The sequence below is a fragment of the Lepisma saccharinum genome, chromosome 20 (genome assembly GCF_977018435.1).
Source record: "Lepisma saccharinum chromosome 20, izLepSacc3.1, whole genome shotgun sequence".
In the NCBI taxonomy this organism is placed as follows: domain Eukaryota; kingdom Metazoa; phylum Arthropoda; class Insecta; order Zygentoma; family Lepismatidae; genus Lepisma; species Lepisma saccharinum.
The window spans coordinates 18,879,382-18,896,779 of record NC_139248.1 but is presented as its reverse complement, the minus strand read 5'-3'; the positions used below and the strand labels follow the sequence as shown (position 1 = coordinate 18,896,779).

The 17,398-nt window shown below is 38.3% G+C and overlaps 1 protein-coding gene across 1 annotated transcript in view; it reads right to left on the bottom strand.

Moving 5' to 3' along the window:
* Window positions 1–3,929: 3,929 nt before the first annotated feature.
* LOC146003372 (pyrokinin-1 receptor-like) overlaps window positions 3,930–17,398 on the bottom strand; it is a 75,134-nt gene continuing 61,665 nt past the window's right edge. The window contains exons 3-4 of the mRNA XM_083141653.1: window positions 15,659–15,871; window positions 3,930–4,139 (exon numbers count right to left, since the gene is read on the bottom strand). Of these exons, the coding sequence (XP_082997779.1) occupies window positions 3,930–4,139; window positions 15,659–15,871 (423 nt within the window). The remainder of the gene's footprint in view (window positions 4,140–15,658; window positions 15,872–17,398) is intronic.

Genomic DNA, 17,398 nt, shown 5'->3' with positions numbered 1-17,398 from the left:
AAGGAAATTTCGAATGTTTGCAAACCAATAGGTGATTCTGGAAGTATTTTTAATGCTGATGACGGATATGACATAAATTTCTTACCATCACGTCAGGATTTTTCCCTAGATCAGGATTTTTCTGCACGTCATAAAATTCAATCAACCCACTACATTATAACATTGAGTTTTGGACGTTTTGTGAAGGATATTTTCATCAGGGATTTTGAAAATGGAACTTGTGTAATCAAAGTTTACAATTTTCATGTCAATATGTCTTGTGAAGATAGAAGGCGGATTAAATGCTTACTGCTTTGTGCATTCATAGTTCAAAATTGGAGGATTTGCATTCTAGAAAACCAATATTTTATCATCATTTAAACAGAGCCATCTACTGAGGAAATCATGAAATTATACATTTTATTGTGAAATAATATTGCAATTTTCTGAAGAAACTAAACGTAATGGGTAAAAATGGATTTCATTTTTTGGAATCAGCATACTGAAATTATTCAGGGACAACAGTCATCTGTGAGTCATCCAAACCCATGCAGGCCTGTGTAATGATAATAATAATAATAATGTTGTCATTATATAATTATTTTTGATTTGCTTTATTTTACTTCACTTATTGTGCCACTTTTGGCAAAATTTGGGGATGAGTGATGATATGATGAAAGATCCATGTACAAGCCTGGATTCGATCCCGGGACCAAAATTATTATTATTATTACTATTAGTAGTAGTAGTATCAAAGACGTTATTACCCTTGTAAATTATGCAGAAAGAGGTTAGAAGTTCGTGCTAAAGCATTTGTGTTCGAACAAACGATTTGAATTATTTTCACATTAATAATGGAAAACAAGCACACAAACTATTTTTGAAAGACAGAAAATGCTTGATAGATGCATTCCAAATATAATTCTTTTTTACATTAACATGTATAACTTTCATGCACGATATATAATTTACATATATTCAACATGGAGCGATGTGGACACTAAATTGTGTGCGTATACAATATTCCATAAATTGTCTCTCATATGTGCACGCCACCTTTCCTCAAAACAATTGTTCATGCATTTAAAACAAAACCAATGAAGAAAAGTCTTATTTCTCTGTCTGGTAATTTACAATGCATTACAGAGAACAAAGATATAATGCGAGCGAAGTGAGGAAGGAAATTTTTCAGCTGAAATCAATATTGATTTAATAGGGCGCAAGTAATTTCATTGGGCGCCAATGCATTCTCTCTTCTACAGCTTTTGTGCCTCTCCGATGGTGTAGTGTTAACATGAACGCCTTGTGATCAAGGGGTCCCGGGTTCGATACCCGGTGGAGGAACATGGCACAGTGGTTCGGATCCCAATTTAAACTGTAGGTCCAGTCCCGATTAGCCTTTCTGTGTGTAAAGTTAGATTTAAAACCAAAAATGAATCAATCAATTTTACAGCTTATCTTCATTTAGATCGTTCGGCACTTAACAACGGGTCTGAACTTGAAAAGACGAAGAAAAGGAGGCATTGCGACCGAAGCGAGCAAGAAAATTTTACGAAAAGTGTTTTTATTTGCATAAAATTTGAGGTTGTGGGTGGTGATTGCCCCCCGGCAGGTACACTTGGCCGTCAATATTTGCCCCCCCTTGCCCCCCTTAGAACTCATTTCCGACTAAGGTTGTGTGTGGGGGGGGGGGAGCAATGGCGCCCTGTGGTTGCGGCACTGCCACAACGCCATACCTTGCCTCTGTGGAGAGCTTTTGTTTTGTTCAGCGTGAAGCGTGGTCTTCCTACTGTGTCTCATGTACGTTGCTGCAGTGCTTTGTGTTATATTAGGGATGGGACAGAAGTACTATCGTAGAATCGAATCTCATGAGGTAAGTGAACTGCAATGAAATATCGAGGTTGTTGAAGAATAGAGCCTGCAAACATAAGGTGTGGCATGCACAATAACTCGAAATTTTAATTCATTTGTCTAAAGCTATTAGAGCACAGGTTGTGCATTGTAGGGGAGAGTTGCCTATATTGTACCACTTCGCAATTTTTGGACGATTGTCGACAAAATATTAAATATTCACTATTGCATTACTAAAATAAAATTTACTCTTTTATGCAACACCACTAAGTTACAATTCATTTAGTGAATTCAAAATATGTTAAATAGCTATTTGAAAAGAACAAACGGTACAATATTGGCAACTGGGCTCCTAATTTGTACCAGTGGGTTCCTATTTCGTACCGGATAAAAAGTATCACAGAAACAGTGTCAAAGTAAAGAAGTAATACATGTAGGCTCTTATATAATCTTTCAGAATATATTTACTGAAGCTAATAGTTGAAATGAGAACTTCTACATTCAATATAACAAGTTAATGTGCAAATGAAAAGATAATAATTGGAAGTTCAGTTACTAATATGAAATTTGCTTAGGCCTACACTTTCATATTATAGCCTGGGAGCAGTAAATCACACATCACTTTCACAACTACTACAGATATAAGTCACAGCATTTTTCTTTACTCCTGAACATGAATCGTGGGTCCACAGTTTGCACTGGACACACTGAGTCGTTGATTCCACGCTACATGCATCGCAGATATTGCAGTACCAATCTTCTGCATGTTCATGTGCAAGAGTGGATGAGGATGTGCTGTTATCGGGGAATATTGACTCTCTATTTGATGCTGGTTCAGTTTTCGGTCGACACGTTTTCTTCGTTTTCTTTGTACCTCGTCTGTTACCAGACGTAGAAGGAGCTTCGAACAGAACCGAAGATGCAGTGGTGTCGGGATGAGGCGTTTTCAACTTTATTTTTACTCAACTGGCTTTTGTATGGAGAAGCAGTTAGTTCTACAGCTGGCTGGGATCTCTTCCGAGTAGATTATTTCTGCTGGGGTCACCTTTGCGCAGGTCACTGATCGTGGCAAGTCAATAGGAGCTACGACAGCCCCCTGATCCTGATCGACTACCTCTGTAGGTTCCTGAGAAATTTGAGAAACTGCAGCAAAATCAGAGTCTATGAAAACGTGACGGTTTACTGGCCAGATGCCACACGTTTTGAAGCAGCTCTCTGCAACAGCTGAACTGCATGCACGACCGAAGGCTTGTGCAAATAGCTGGGACACATGATATTGGGTTACTGCAGATCCGACATTGCTTCTAATCCAAGTTTCTATGGCTTCATCATAGTACCTTTTCAGTGGCGAGAAGAAACCGACGTCCAAAGGCTGAAGTCGATGGGTTGTATGCCCAGGAAGCTGCAGCATTATTATCCCGTGTTCTCTGGCCACAGTCAGAGCTTAAAGATTTTTAGAGTGGGTGGTATGGCCATCTAGTAGCAAAAGAACTTTCCTTTCCGTGGAACGGTTCACGTGCTGGATGAAATGTCGGAGGAACTTCACAAATAAATCCGAATTCATGTACCCACTCTCGGAGACTTCCACCACACTTCCAAGTGGCGCGCCCACCTTCAGGGCATCGCTCATTCTCTTCTCTGATCATGGGTAATGTCCTGAGGCGTTTACACAACACACAACAGTTGTAGTGACACCTCTCTCTGCTGACGTGGTTCCTCCGACCTACTTCTTCCCTTTCATTCCCACTATTTTCCTCATATGTTTCTGCACAGTGGTCACTCCCGACTCATCCATGTTATAAAGTATTGTGCCATCCAGTCCATTTGAATCTACACACTTTTCCAATATGTCAAAGAAAGCGTTAACAGATCATCTGTTAAATACCCTGGCTCGAGCGTACGATGTTGGCTCTGGCTGTCTCACAGATAACGTGGGGTGTCGTCTCATGAAATTATAGAACGACTTTTTACCTGCCATTCGTTTCTGTTTGTTGAAATTATGCGACAAATTATTTGCTTTCGCCATGTCGAAAGCTAACCTCCTAACATCTGGTATTGACAAGCCAAAGAAACTTTTCTCCATCTGAAGAAGGTATTTCTCAATTTCCTTTTCCAGTTCCACGACCCATTTGCTTCACAGATTCATTCGCATATGCATTTTTGGCCTCTAGATGTCTCTTCAGAGTGGGTTTTGGGATGCCGTACCGTCGACTACATTCATTTATGCCGCAATCCCCGTTCCTGAATGCAGCCATGGCCATCTCCAACTCGTCTGTGGTCCACGATCCGTACGTCCGTTTCGTATACATCTGAAAAATAAAATTGGGATACGGACCATTAGTCACTTTTATCGCACATTCCTATATTGTACCGGTACAATATAGGAATCCAACGTGTGGTACAAATTAGGCAACCGGCACTCTCTCCTTATTCCCGCCATTGGTCTCCTAACAAAGAAAACTCGTGCACAAACTTCGCAGTCAACATGCTCCCGAAACTTACCTCTAGCATGCACTTAAAGATCAGTTACTTCAAACTCACCGTTCGACGTGTATCTCCTTACGCCTTCGACGCAATTATTACGTCACACACTGCTAAAACCTTCAAATCTTTCTAGCAACTAGCAGACACGAGCACAAACACCAACTTTCATCATTGCCTCCCTCGCTACTGAAGACCTTTCAATACATGCCGCTAGATGGTACTCATTGGCATGGGTCAGAGAAATCCAGCAGTGGTACGACTTAGGAGGAGGTACAATATAGGCAACTCTCCCCTATGTGTGCATAAATTTGTTCGCTTTCTTCGTTACCGCCCTAGTTGGCGGTTTTATACAATTACTACAGTTGGGATTATTTTGCACAGTAAATACAGGGCTATTCCGTTCACGAAAATTATTTACGTAAATGATCTCCGACTGCCAACTCTGGGCGAATATCAGTGATCGGTTAGTCCGTATGAACTTTCCAGCCTGATCATTATCAGTGCGTAGTTAGAGATCGGTTAGTTCATTGAACTCTCCAGCCTAATTATTGCCTATTTTTGTGTTAGCAGGAAAAGGTTTATTATCCAGGTTTATTATCCATCTAAAATTGTCAAAAGCAAGTTTCAAGTTCTCATTTCAGATGGTTCGTACATATAGCAGAAAAAAGCTCGTTCCTAAATGGTCCGAAGAGATTATGAATGAAGTCTGAGAGGAGGTAGGTGCTCCGTTGTTTGGAATTCCGTCCTCCACATTTAAAGATCGAGTAAGGGCTTCAAACGCTGATCTGGCACTGAGAGAAAAAACAGAGCATAGAACAGGTTGCTCGTAGACCAGCATTTACTAATGCAAAAATAAATAAAAAAATTTAAAAAAATGACATCCTTGGTTCACGGTAAGATGACTGCAGGTAAAGACTGGTTCTCCGGATTCTTGAAAGGAAAAAGTTATATATCTCTCAGAAAACCGGAAGGATTATCAAAATCACGAGTAAGTAACAATTAAGCTGGCTGTCACTAAATTCTTCAAGTTGTATGGGAATCTGTGTGAGGAGATTGGCATTTGTGATAAGCCTCACCTGATCTTTAATGTTTACGAAACTGGTTTGCCCCTTAACAAAACTCCGTCTAAAATTGAGGCAGCAAAAGCGTGCTGGGCGAAATAGGCTCGCTTTTTTGTCAATTCTGATTTCTGCACTCCTCAAATATATCTTTAATAAGAAGAGTATGTATTACTTTTCTCACTTATTATGCATAGTAATCTGTTCCTAATTAAGGTATCATTATTGTATTATAACTATCGATTTCTTCACAAATGTTTCAATGCATCTTTTATACCTAGGTTTAAAGTTGAAATGGGCGGAATAGCCCCACTGTACCCTATTGGTAGGGGCATGCATATTTCATTTTTGACGAAAAAACGAAATTTGAAAAAACACATTGTAGTGTTAATTTTTCATGTTTTTGGAAGGTGTGAGATGCATTTTGTGACCAGTTTTGTCACGAAATAATGCGAAATGAACTGTAAAAAGCGAAATTAACACTTAAACACGAAATTTAGGGTTTATTCACTGACGGGGCACCTTCTGAATTATCCTGAGAGTTATGCAATTCCCGGAAAATTGAATAATTTTGCTGTTAATATTGGAGAAACAAAAATTGACTCCTTTACACAGAAATAAACTTAATACTCGGATAAATACATAAATGGGCTATTAGAAGTGAAATGTTAATTCTGTAGAATAAGTGTAGTTTTTAAATCAAATTTAGGATTATATTCACAATTTTAAAACCAAAATGTCTTTTTATATACAACTTTTGATGTGATTATTCACCGCTATAATACCGATATTTTATTTTATTTACCGCTTTTGAACCCAAAATTGACTCAGTTTTTATACTGAAATTTTGCTTTTTATTTACCAAAAATATGTGCCTCTACCTATTGGGCATACCTGCTAACCTACAATAACCTAACATACAAACAAAAGATCTGCAATATACTCAAAATATATTGGAGGAGTGAAAAAACTGCCCGTAAAGCATATAATATATATATATATATATATATATATATATATATATATATATATATATATATATATATATATATAATGTACGTAGTACTTCAGGATAACGTGCAGTGACGATAGAACCTCTCCCCCTTCTCTCTCGAGGCAGCGCTTGCCGAGTTGGGAACATTCCACTACAAACATTCCACGTGAAAATATCGGTTCCCGAATTGGGAACTTTCGTCATAGTTCCTGAGTTAGGACATCACCTAATGACAAGTGTTGCACTATGGGAATAATTTCCCAGCTTTGCGATTCACCGTGAATATTGTAAGTTTCATAACTAACTCTAAAACAGTAAAACAACAGTTAAATGTTTCTTGCACTAAACGATTTTACCATCAACAAGCCGGGGTTGTAAGGGGTGACCTTTCGTGAAGGTACCCGAAAGTCAGTCTCACCTCCACGTAGTACGCCCTACAATGTTGCAGGCCAACGAAGCTCTGTCGCGGATTGTGATGTGTCGTCTATATTCGTACGTTTCTGATTGACATTTCGTTCATTTCATGCACTGGTCTACGTCCATTTTGCTGACTGGAGGCTGATGGTTGTTCTTTAGTAATTCGAGGGTGGTAAATCCAAAACCGAAATCCGTTTTTTTCTATCACGTCAGGTTTCGGAGGAAAATAGAAAATTATCTAATATTAGGGATGTATATTTAGAGTAATGAAACAACGTAGTCCGTAAAGAGGTCACAAGATGGCAGCACATGGAATATTATAGTGATTATTATCTAAATCAGTTATTTGAACATTGTTAACCTCAAAACAAAGGACAAATATTACTAACTTTGTAAGGAAAGCATATAGTGCATATTTCGGAATTAAATTGGGTGACCAAGATAAATCCTGGGCACCTCATAAAGTATGCAGGAACTGTGTAGAAAAGAAGGAAAGAAATATGTTAGCGTCTGGAACAACCTTCATGTATCTGGACAGAGATAGGCATCTATTAAGATATTTTCAAAGGGACGAAGAATATGTCTATTGTACAGATGTGAAGGGACTAATTGAAGCTATGGGATGTACGTATAATGCAGGAGAATGGAGGCTTTTATTGATAGCAAGAGGAGTTTGAAGTGTGTGTTGATGCATAATGGCAATAAGTTAGCATCCATTCCTGTTGGCCACTCCGTACATTTGAAGGAAAGCTACGAAACAATGAAAGAACTGCTTCGAAAGAAAAAAGTATGCAAATGACAGTTGGCTTGTGTGCTGAGATCTCAAGGTCATTTCAATGTTACTTGGTCAACAAGCAGGTTTCACGAAATATCCATGCTTTTTGTATTTATGGGACAGTCGAGCAAGCAACGAACATTGGGTACGAAGACTGTGGCCTGCCAGGAAAAGCTTTGAAGTCGGGGCGAAAAACATCCAGAACAAGCCGCTTGTTGATCCTAAGAAAGTGTTACTTCCTCCACTGCACATTATTTTGGATTAATGAAGCAGTATGTAAAAGCTCTGGATAAGAATGGGGCTTGCTTTAAATACATTTGCTCAAAATTTCCTGCATTGACGCCTGAGAAAGTAAAAGCAGGTATTTTTGATGGTCCTCAGATAAGGATGCTAATGAAAGATGAAGAATTCTTACAAACAATGAACCGCACAGAGAAAGATGCATGGTGTGCCTTTTCTGATGTCATTACAAACTTTCTTGGAAACTTCAGGGTGCACAACTACGAGGTTCTAGTTGAAAATTTGTTGGTGACGTTTCAAAAGTTAGGAGTAAATACGAGTGTCAAGCTTCACTTCCTGCACAGCCACTTAGAAGTATTTCCGTCCAATCTTGGTGCCGTAAGTGAAGAACAGGGCGAACGCTTCCACCAAGACATAAAAACCATGGACCACCGATATCAGGAGAGATGAAATGAAAACATGATGACCGACTATTGCTGGTGCTTGCAGCGTGACGTTCCTGAGGTCACGTACTCCATAAAATCAAAGAAACGAAACATTTTGCCTAAGTAGGTACGCATGTTGTGTTATTATGTGGTGTATGTTAAGTTTAGCATAAGTACAGGCATCAGGTGCTTACTGTATGTGCTCGTGAAACAAATTGATCAATTTGCCGGAATTACCTAAACTTTTTGTCCATTAAGAACTCCCTATTGAGAAAATAGAAACGTATGTTTGTTCAACAACGTGACGTGATACTCTGCATGAACATCTGACTACGTCGCATTCTCTTTGCAAGTGCTGTTGGAATGTAGCCGGATATAATTTTCTGAAAATTTTGAAATGTGACTTGTCAAACAATGCAACTTAATACCTGTTATCAGCTCCGCCACCTTATGTATAGTCCTATAATTTCATTATGTGCAGATATCTATATGGAAAATTGTTGGAGTTTAGCCCAGTATTATAATATTGTGAAAATTTTCAAATGTGATTTGTGAAAAATTGTGACGTGATACACTTTTTCTGACTACATATTTGGAATCAGCGACCTCAAATTATATAGAATCAGTTATAATATGTAAGTCAGCAGAAGAAGAAATTTCATTATGTGCAGATATCTATATGGAAAATTGTTGGAGTTTAGACCAGTATTATAATATTGTGAAAATTTTGAAATGTGATTTGTGAAAAATTGTGACGTGATACACTTTCTCTGACTACATATTTGGAATCAGCGATCTCAAATTATATAGAATCAGTTAAAATATCTAAGTCAGCAGAAATCTTTTTTTCATATGTAGACCAGTGTTATCATCTTTCATCCCCATTGTCGCGATTAGCCAAAAATGGCGGAAATGAGTCGTTAAATAAACAAAATCAATCCATGAAAACCACAAATCTTCAAACATATGCTTGCAGTCATCTTCACTTTATAATGAGGTTCCCGCAGCTGAAGACATCACCGAAATATTGAACACAGAACTAGTTTTTAAAGCGTTTAAAAATATTTCAGTTGCTTGCACGGCAGATTACAGTCACGTACTGCGGCGTAGCACTGGCTACCAGAGAGCGTTGTCCTCGGTAGTTGTTTCCATTTGTTTTATCGCGCCATCTGTTGGCATTATTGACTACTAGGCACACAAAAATCACTAGCAGCTGGCAATTGCTGTAGCAGCTTGGAGTTAAATGCTAAAAGGAACAAACCTGACCTGCCTAACCTACTTACAGCATCTAATAACAGAAATAAACATGTAAATAGATTAGGCAGGTAAAGTTTAGTTTGTCTTAGCTGTTAGATGAAAACGTAAGTAGTGTGGGCAGGTCAGGTCTGGTACATTAGCATTTGTCTCCAAACTACTACAGCTGTAGCAACCAACTTATACAACAACTGGCACGGTGGGATGCATAAGTATTACCAGGCATATTAACCACGATAATTTTAATATATTTTTCCTACATGTTACCTGTTTTTAAGAAATTGAACTGTACTTACGCTGATATAAAATATTTAAATTGCTACATAAGCATTCTGTAATCAATAATTTAATTTGTTACTTTATGCATCCCATTCAATAATTCTACCTCCTGCCAAAATTTAACAAATTAAATAATTATTATTGTTGTACCAATTGGGAATTGAGCTGTGCTCTAGTAGAATAGATCCACTGAAATGTTTCTTCAATCAAAACCATTTCTTGTCCTCCATTTCTCTAACTGTAACAAAAATATATTTTATCCTCGTTCAAATTCTATGTCCAAATGTAATTTTTTGTTTCTGTGCATATTATATTGTTTATTTACACATATTTTTAATAAGTACATTGAAGTTGAATATATGGTAAAGTTTATTTAGTAGAAGATCATGATTCACATAATTTAACATAAATACATATTTCACTGCAAATATTATGAATTTTACGCAATATAATTTCAGATCTTTATATCCGTGTCTCATATGTGTACATATCCAATTTAAGAATCACAGAGATTTAGTGCTGCCCACGGGACGAGACGGGACAGGCTTTTAAAAATTCGAGACGAGACGAGATTGATCATGTGTCCCTTTGACAAACGAATATTTTCGAGACGAGACAGCATTTCACAGCATTTCCACGAGACGAGACAGGCCAAAGTCTCGTCTCGTGGGCAACACTACAGAGATTGTAACACAAAGTGCAAGAATTTTTAGAAAACATGAATTATAAAATATATTAAAAGGTACTTTAATACACGTATATTTATGAAATATTTGAATTGCTTTGAACATATACGGGTGCACACAAACACACACAGGCATTTATAACACTAATTAAGAAATAATATACAACCCTTCATAAAATGTATTTTAAAGTATTTTATGTATTTTAAAGCTACTATGTACGATATGACATCTATTATACAATATTGAAACACCACCTTTAACAGTAATATAATACTAGAAGGTTAAGATAGATCTGTAAAAAAATACGCATTTCGAAAAAATACTGCAAAATATTTTATAATATGTACAACAAGATGGATATGAATGTAGATTTTAGATGCAGAAAGACCTAGGAAATTTTTAATCTGTTTCTTGAATTCTAAAAATTCTAAAAATTTACTGAAATCGTCAGCACATTTCTGAGAATAAATCTTAAATACATGTGTGGTAAGGCTTCCTTGGACGGGTATATCTATTCATATACATTCTTTGATTTATTTGTTAGAACTCAAATTGGAGTTATGTCCCTCTGGTTCTTACACGATGAACTTAGTATTTAATTGCACCATACTTAACAAGGACCCCCTCTCTTCCCTTAGATTATTGTCAAGCCCGGATTAAAGGTAGGTGGCTTGATGAAGGTTCAAGTCCTGGGTCTACTCTGGGAAAACATTTGCTTTGAAATGGGCCGCAAAATGAAGAAATGTGATATTTGCAGGGTTTCTACCAGTCAGGAATGTCAAGACATCAACCCGTAGGTCAAGAAAGTCAAGAAGAAGTCACAAAATTATGCTTCTGGTCAAGAATGTTTGCCAAAATTTAAAGTATAGTGAATTTACATTGTTATTTACCTGTGCTGGGATTTGATAAAATGGAAATTTGGAAATCTAAAATTCTATTGATTTGTGGTTAAGATTTGCTCACTTTGTTTCTTAAGAATTACATTCTTGTATACGTGAAGTTTTGTTAAAATCTCATATATAAAAATGGATGTACGTGTGTGTGTGTGTGTGTGTGTGTGTTTGTTCCGCGATAACTCTCGAACGCCTGGAGCGATATCAACCAAACTTGGTATGCATATCACTTGCAATATGGAAAGAAATACTGTGGGGATAAGACACCCCTGGCACTCCTAGGGATGGGGGTCGGAAGGGGGTTACATGTAAAAATAATCGAAAACGACCGATATTAGTGTCGAATCCATAGTTTTCGGGGTCGCTAAGATGAATAGTGACACTCCCAATGCCGTTCAACTCCAAGTTCATTTTACACTATAGTTAGAATTCATTATTTTCCTGTCTAATACAAGATTGGGATAAGTAAATACCCGGGGAACGCCGGGCACGCCATTCCCCATCTAGGATGAAGTCTGAAGCATTAATTTTTACATGCATTAATAATTAAAGCAAGTCTAAATCTTTTGTTAAAGTACAGCTTCAGTTTTCAGTTTTCCATTGAATAAAAATATCTATTTTCTTCAATTTCGAAATGAAGAAAAAGGGGAAAAAATGGTCAAGAAAAAGTCATGAAAAAGTCAAGAATTTTGGATTTGTAATTTTGGTAGACACCCTGATTTGAAACGTAGTAATAGTGTAACTCGCCCTTCGTTATATGATATTTCTGTGTGACATATTTGTTAAGACGTCTCACAGTTGGTACCACTTGGGTTGGCAAAACTGGTTGTTGGCGGCGTGCAACATTGACGTCATTGTTATGCTGTTATATTTTGTAAAATCTACCATTATGCAATCTCTTGCTTTCATCTCTGTGAATTGACTAGCAGTTTTTGTTAAACGATCTTATCATTGTTGTAGTATTTGCTTTGTGTGTTCTTTAGTGATTTATAAATTAGAGATTTTTTGCCAGATAATTCATAGATCGCAGTAACCAAAGTGAGAATATATGGAGTTCGCTACCTTGAAATTTGTGACGTCACATGCTGTTTCTTTTGTTATAACAAAATGGACAATATTAGTTCTTTTAGTACAAAGGCGTATTTTGACATGGTTTAATCACAGTGGCGGCAATCAGAGGGGGCAAGTTTTGTCACTTTTGCCAACGTACTATGCTAAACCTTATCTAAAAAGGTAAGATAAACCATCCATGCTCCCCCCTAGGTTTGACACCTTGCACCCCTAGTTTTGGAACCCACTGTTTAAATATGTACATTTATGTCAATATATTTAGCCCAAGCTGGTAAACTTTTGTTGCGCATATTTGAAAGTGCATTTTTAAACTTTAAGGGCAGAAATTCACATAATATGGATATTTTATGTATCATCATTAACATTAAGCTAACATTTTATGTTTTACGGCCTTCACTATATCTTAATGGCTGTTAGTGATATGGATTAGAGAGTGGGAAACATCTTTGAACCATAATTTACCACCAAAATCAAAAGTTACAACAATATAATATCAGACAACAACAATACAAAAAATCTGGCCAGCGGAAATCATTATCTATTTTAGAGATTGCATCTTATAGGAATTGCTTTCTTCCCTTATGAATCCTAACAAATTTACTTTCGTTATTAGTAGCTATTTACCACACGTTTTAGTGAGTGGTACAGTGCCACTGGCCACACAGTTCTCGCTCTATACTTTCCGCATTTTCAATTCTCCCTGTTGGCAGTACATTTGCACTTATTGTGTAATCAAACTTTGAATGTTGTCCCCATTTACAGAAATCACACTTAAAATATTGACTGCCTTGTCACATCCTATATAAAAAATATTTAGTAACCAATTGCCGTAATGTATTACTTTCTTCAGTCACGAATTCATGTTTAGCATAAATGGTTACAAAGATACATTACGACAATTTTTTTTGTAACACGAAACACGTAATTATTATTCAGTTTCGAGACAGGCATAAGCATACAGACACATACTTTACAATCTTCAAGAGTCATGTTCTTATCTGCACAACACGAATTTTGTCCTTTAGATGAAAATGTGTGATTCTAATGTATTTGTGCATGACAAAAACGAATCTGCAATTTATTTCCGTGTATCACGTGTAATTTAGCCAAAAACTCAAAATTTGAAAGTTACATAAGAAACGTATGGTACAATAGCCGAAAGTGTGTTTCTCCTGTGTTACAAAGAATGAATTCCCGAAATTATACATTGGTGTGACAGAATAATTTTTTTCCACCTGTTCAAGCGGCTCCGGCGCCCACCTGGAGGAAACTCAAGGGGGTAGAGGCGGCCATGGGCGTGGTGCTGATCACATCACCCCCATCTTCGACCGTGATCAAAAAAGTGTGGGGCCCTAACTCCACACCCCTATACACCTTCATGGCATGGTGCAAAGCACAGGGGAGCACACACACTTTTATGACAGGATAAGATGTATGCAAGGAAGTTACATGAAATACTGTTGCTTCCTCTGTGAGTGGGACAGTCGGGATAGAGATAATCATTATGTCCGTAAACACTGACCACTACTACAGGCATCAAGAACATATCACGAGATATAATTGAGAAGCTCAAAATGTGGGATGCGACAACGGTGAAGAAGCTATTTTAATATAATCAATCAATCAGAATGTATTTCTGCCCCATTACACATCAAGCTTGGTCTGATGAGAATCTTCGTCAAAGCACTAGGCCGAGAAGGCCAAGCTTTCAGATACCTCTGGACGAATTTCCCACACTTAAGTGAGGCGAAGGTCGGAAGGTGTGTTTGATGGCACACAGATTAGAGCCGTTTGATCCTACACCTTCTGAGCCAGCAAATGCAGCATGGCAGGCATTCAAATTGGTGTGTTCTAGATTCATGGGTAATGTCAAAGCACACAAATATGAAGTCACTGTTCGTGACATGGTGCACTGATTTCATATCATGGGGTGCCACATGTACCTCATATTACACTTTCTGGACTCACATGTGGGCTTTCCCCCGAAAAAACTTCGAGCAGTCAGTGATGAACATGGGGAAAGGTTCCACCAGGATATTGCTGTGTTTGAAATGACGTTGGAACGGCAGTATGCTTGCTGACTATTGTTGGTCTATCATCAGGGAGACCCCTACAGATATGTACAAGCGTAAATGCTCCACAACGTCATGTTTGTAGGTATTGTTACTGTGCTTTCTTACTGTGCAGTGTATTGTAATATGCCTATCACACATACTTGTAGCAATGCATCAGGTGGCTGTCCAATAAAACTGATACGGTTTTAACACCTCAATTCTGTATCCTTTGTTTATTCCAAATCACATGATTTCATCTAAAGGACAGAAAATGTCTTCAAATTTGTTGTGCAGTTTAAATTGTGCTTAAATTTTGATCATTTCACGTTTCTTCTCTTTCTCTTGAATGCAAGAACGGCACGGAAAAGAGTGTTACTAGAGTAAAGGAAATTAATATGAAGAATTAAATTAATTGGAAATCACTGTTCAGAAGGGAGGGAGGCGAATAATGGCATAGGTGTACATAAGTTCAGGAACAATATGGTGTAATCTAGGACGAAGAAAAGACATAGGAGTAGGAGATTGAGTGGAAAGTGAAAATCGAAGTCAGAATATGTAAGATTATGGAAAGAGTGAAGATAAAGTTAACATAAGAAGTCATGAATAGAAAGAGCAATAATCGTATGGAAAATAAAGAATTATTGATGGAAAACAGGACCAAGAAAAGCCTGAAAAGATACGTAGCGAGAAGAGAGGGTGAAGATTATGAATTGATTGAACACATGGACGAAGAAGAGAAACTAGGAAAAATATTATGTGAGGGCAATATTGACAAAGAATAATATGAAGGAGTGACAAGTGGATGTGGAAAAGTAATACCAACTATGACAGTGAAAAGAGCAGAGAAGAATGAACACTGAAAGATTGAATTTTATGGATTTAGATACTGGAGTAGTATGTGGAAGTGTGTTGAAACTCTGATATGGAGAGAGCGCGAGAGAGAATGAAGAATGATGTGAAATATTGAAGGCAAATAGGCCTATCAGTGGGAAATGTGATAAGGGGATATGTGATATATATGGGATAAGGAAGAGTAAGTGAATGCAAGGCTGAGTGGCTGAAGACAAGCACCAAGTGAATGAAGAGTTGCACCAAAGTTATTGAATCGGTGGCAAGATACAGCGATGGAACTGATCCTAGACATCTATGCAAAGGCCTCCTGGTGAATGTTTTCAAGACATGTGGACGTGTAGTGTACCGACGGCTGGACCCTGTCCTGTTGAAACGATGATATGAAAGGTTTCCTGATGTCCCTCACAGATCCCTGACGGCTGAAATGAAGACTGGAGCCTCTGGATAGGATGGCTGCGTCACATTGTTCGTCCGTGTGTAAGCGGAGGGACCGTGTCAGGATTGAATACGTCCTCCTTTGCAGTCGCTTCCTGTCATTTTGCAAGCAGAAGTACGTATCCTGGAAGATAAAATTGGAAACATCACAACCAGTTCTCTACATGATATGAAATGGCACATTTCTGAACAATTTTCTTTATAGAGAAGGTTTGAAATTGGGTGAGCAGTTTAAAGCAGGGTTGTTAAAGATCCAGGAATTTTAAATAAATTCAATTCCGGTCCAGGGGAGAAAATCAGCAAGCGTAAATGGGTTCTGGAACGTAAAGACCCTTTTTTATCTGTAACGTATTCCAATTTGTTTCAGGAACCTTTTTGCGGGACAATTTAAATACAGTCCAATAATCCTTTTTTCTGAATGAATTTAAATACGGTCCGGGAACCTTTTCTTCGAACCAATTTAAGTTCGGTCCGGGAACCTTTATTCCAGGTTCAACAATACGGTCCAGGAACCCTTTCTCCCGAATTAGTTTCAATAGGGTCCAAGATCCGTATTGAAATGAAACAATACGCAACTTGGATCGATTACGGACCTGAAGATAAACAATTATCCACTTGTGACCATGAAAGAATAATCCAGATGCTGGCTGCCTCGAGAATCTAAGGTACAAGGTAGAAATGGGCGAAACGCAAACGCTGCAGTTACGTTACCCCTCTCCATTCAGCCCCATTCTCTCGCGCGTGTTTCTTCACTTGGTTGTAGCAACACCTCTGGAAACACTACCTGTCCCTGTTGTGATATCTGCTGGGCGGCTCCTATTGGATGCAGTTCCTGGATCGGATGCCGGAGCAACACGTAACGGGTTTGTTTGAGATCAATGCGACGCCACGCTAATAGTAGATGTACTTGGCCGGTTCACAAACCGAAAATGGGGCTCGGTGGGGCTCGCAGTGTTGCCAACTCCTGACTCGAAAAAATCACCAAGGTTTTTGGTCTAACCTAACCTAAAACAGCAAGGAGTTGGCAATCTTGCTTGAGAGTTCACAAACCGGAAGTGGGGCTCAGGGGGGGCTCGCAGTGTTGCCAACTCCTCACTCGAAAAAATCACCAAGGTTTTTTTGGTCTAACCTAACCTAAAGCAAGGAGCTGGCAATCTTGCTTGAGAGTTCTGCAACCGGAAGTGGGGCTCGCAGTGTTGCCAACACCTACTCGAAAAAAAATCACCAAGGTTTTTGTCTTGGTCTAACCTAACCTAAAGCAAGAAGCTGGCAACCTTGCTTGAGGCTTGCCTTACAGTGCATAAAGCAAAGTTGCCAACCTACTGGTACTTTTGCCATAGCCTTTTACAAAAAAGAGAGAGGAGAGAGAGAGAGAGGAGAGAGAGAGGAGAGAGAGAAAGAGGAGAGAGAGAGAGGGAAGAGTTAAACAACCGACAGCTGCCAACACCCTAACCTAACCTAACCTAACCTAACCTACCCTAACCTAACCTAACCCACCCTAACCTAACCTAACCTAACCTAACCTAACCTAACCAGGTCTAACCTAGCCTAAAGCAAGGAGCTGGCAAGTTTACTTAAGACTTGCCTTACAGTGCATAAAGCAAGGTTGCCAACCTACTGGTATTTTTGCCATAACCTTTTACAAAAAAAA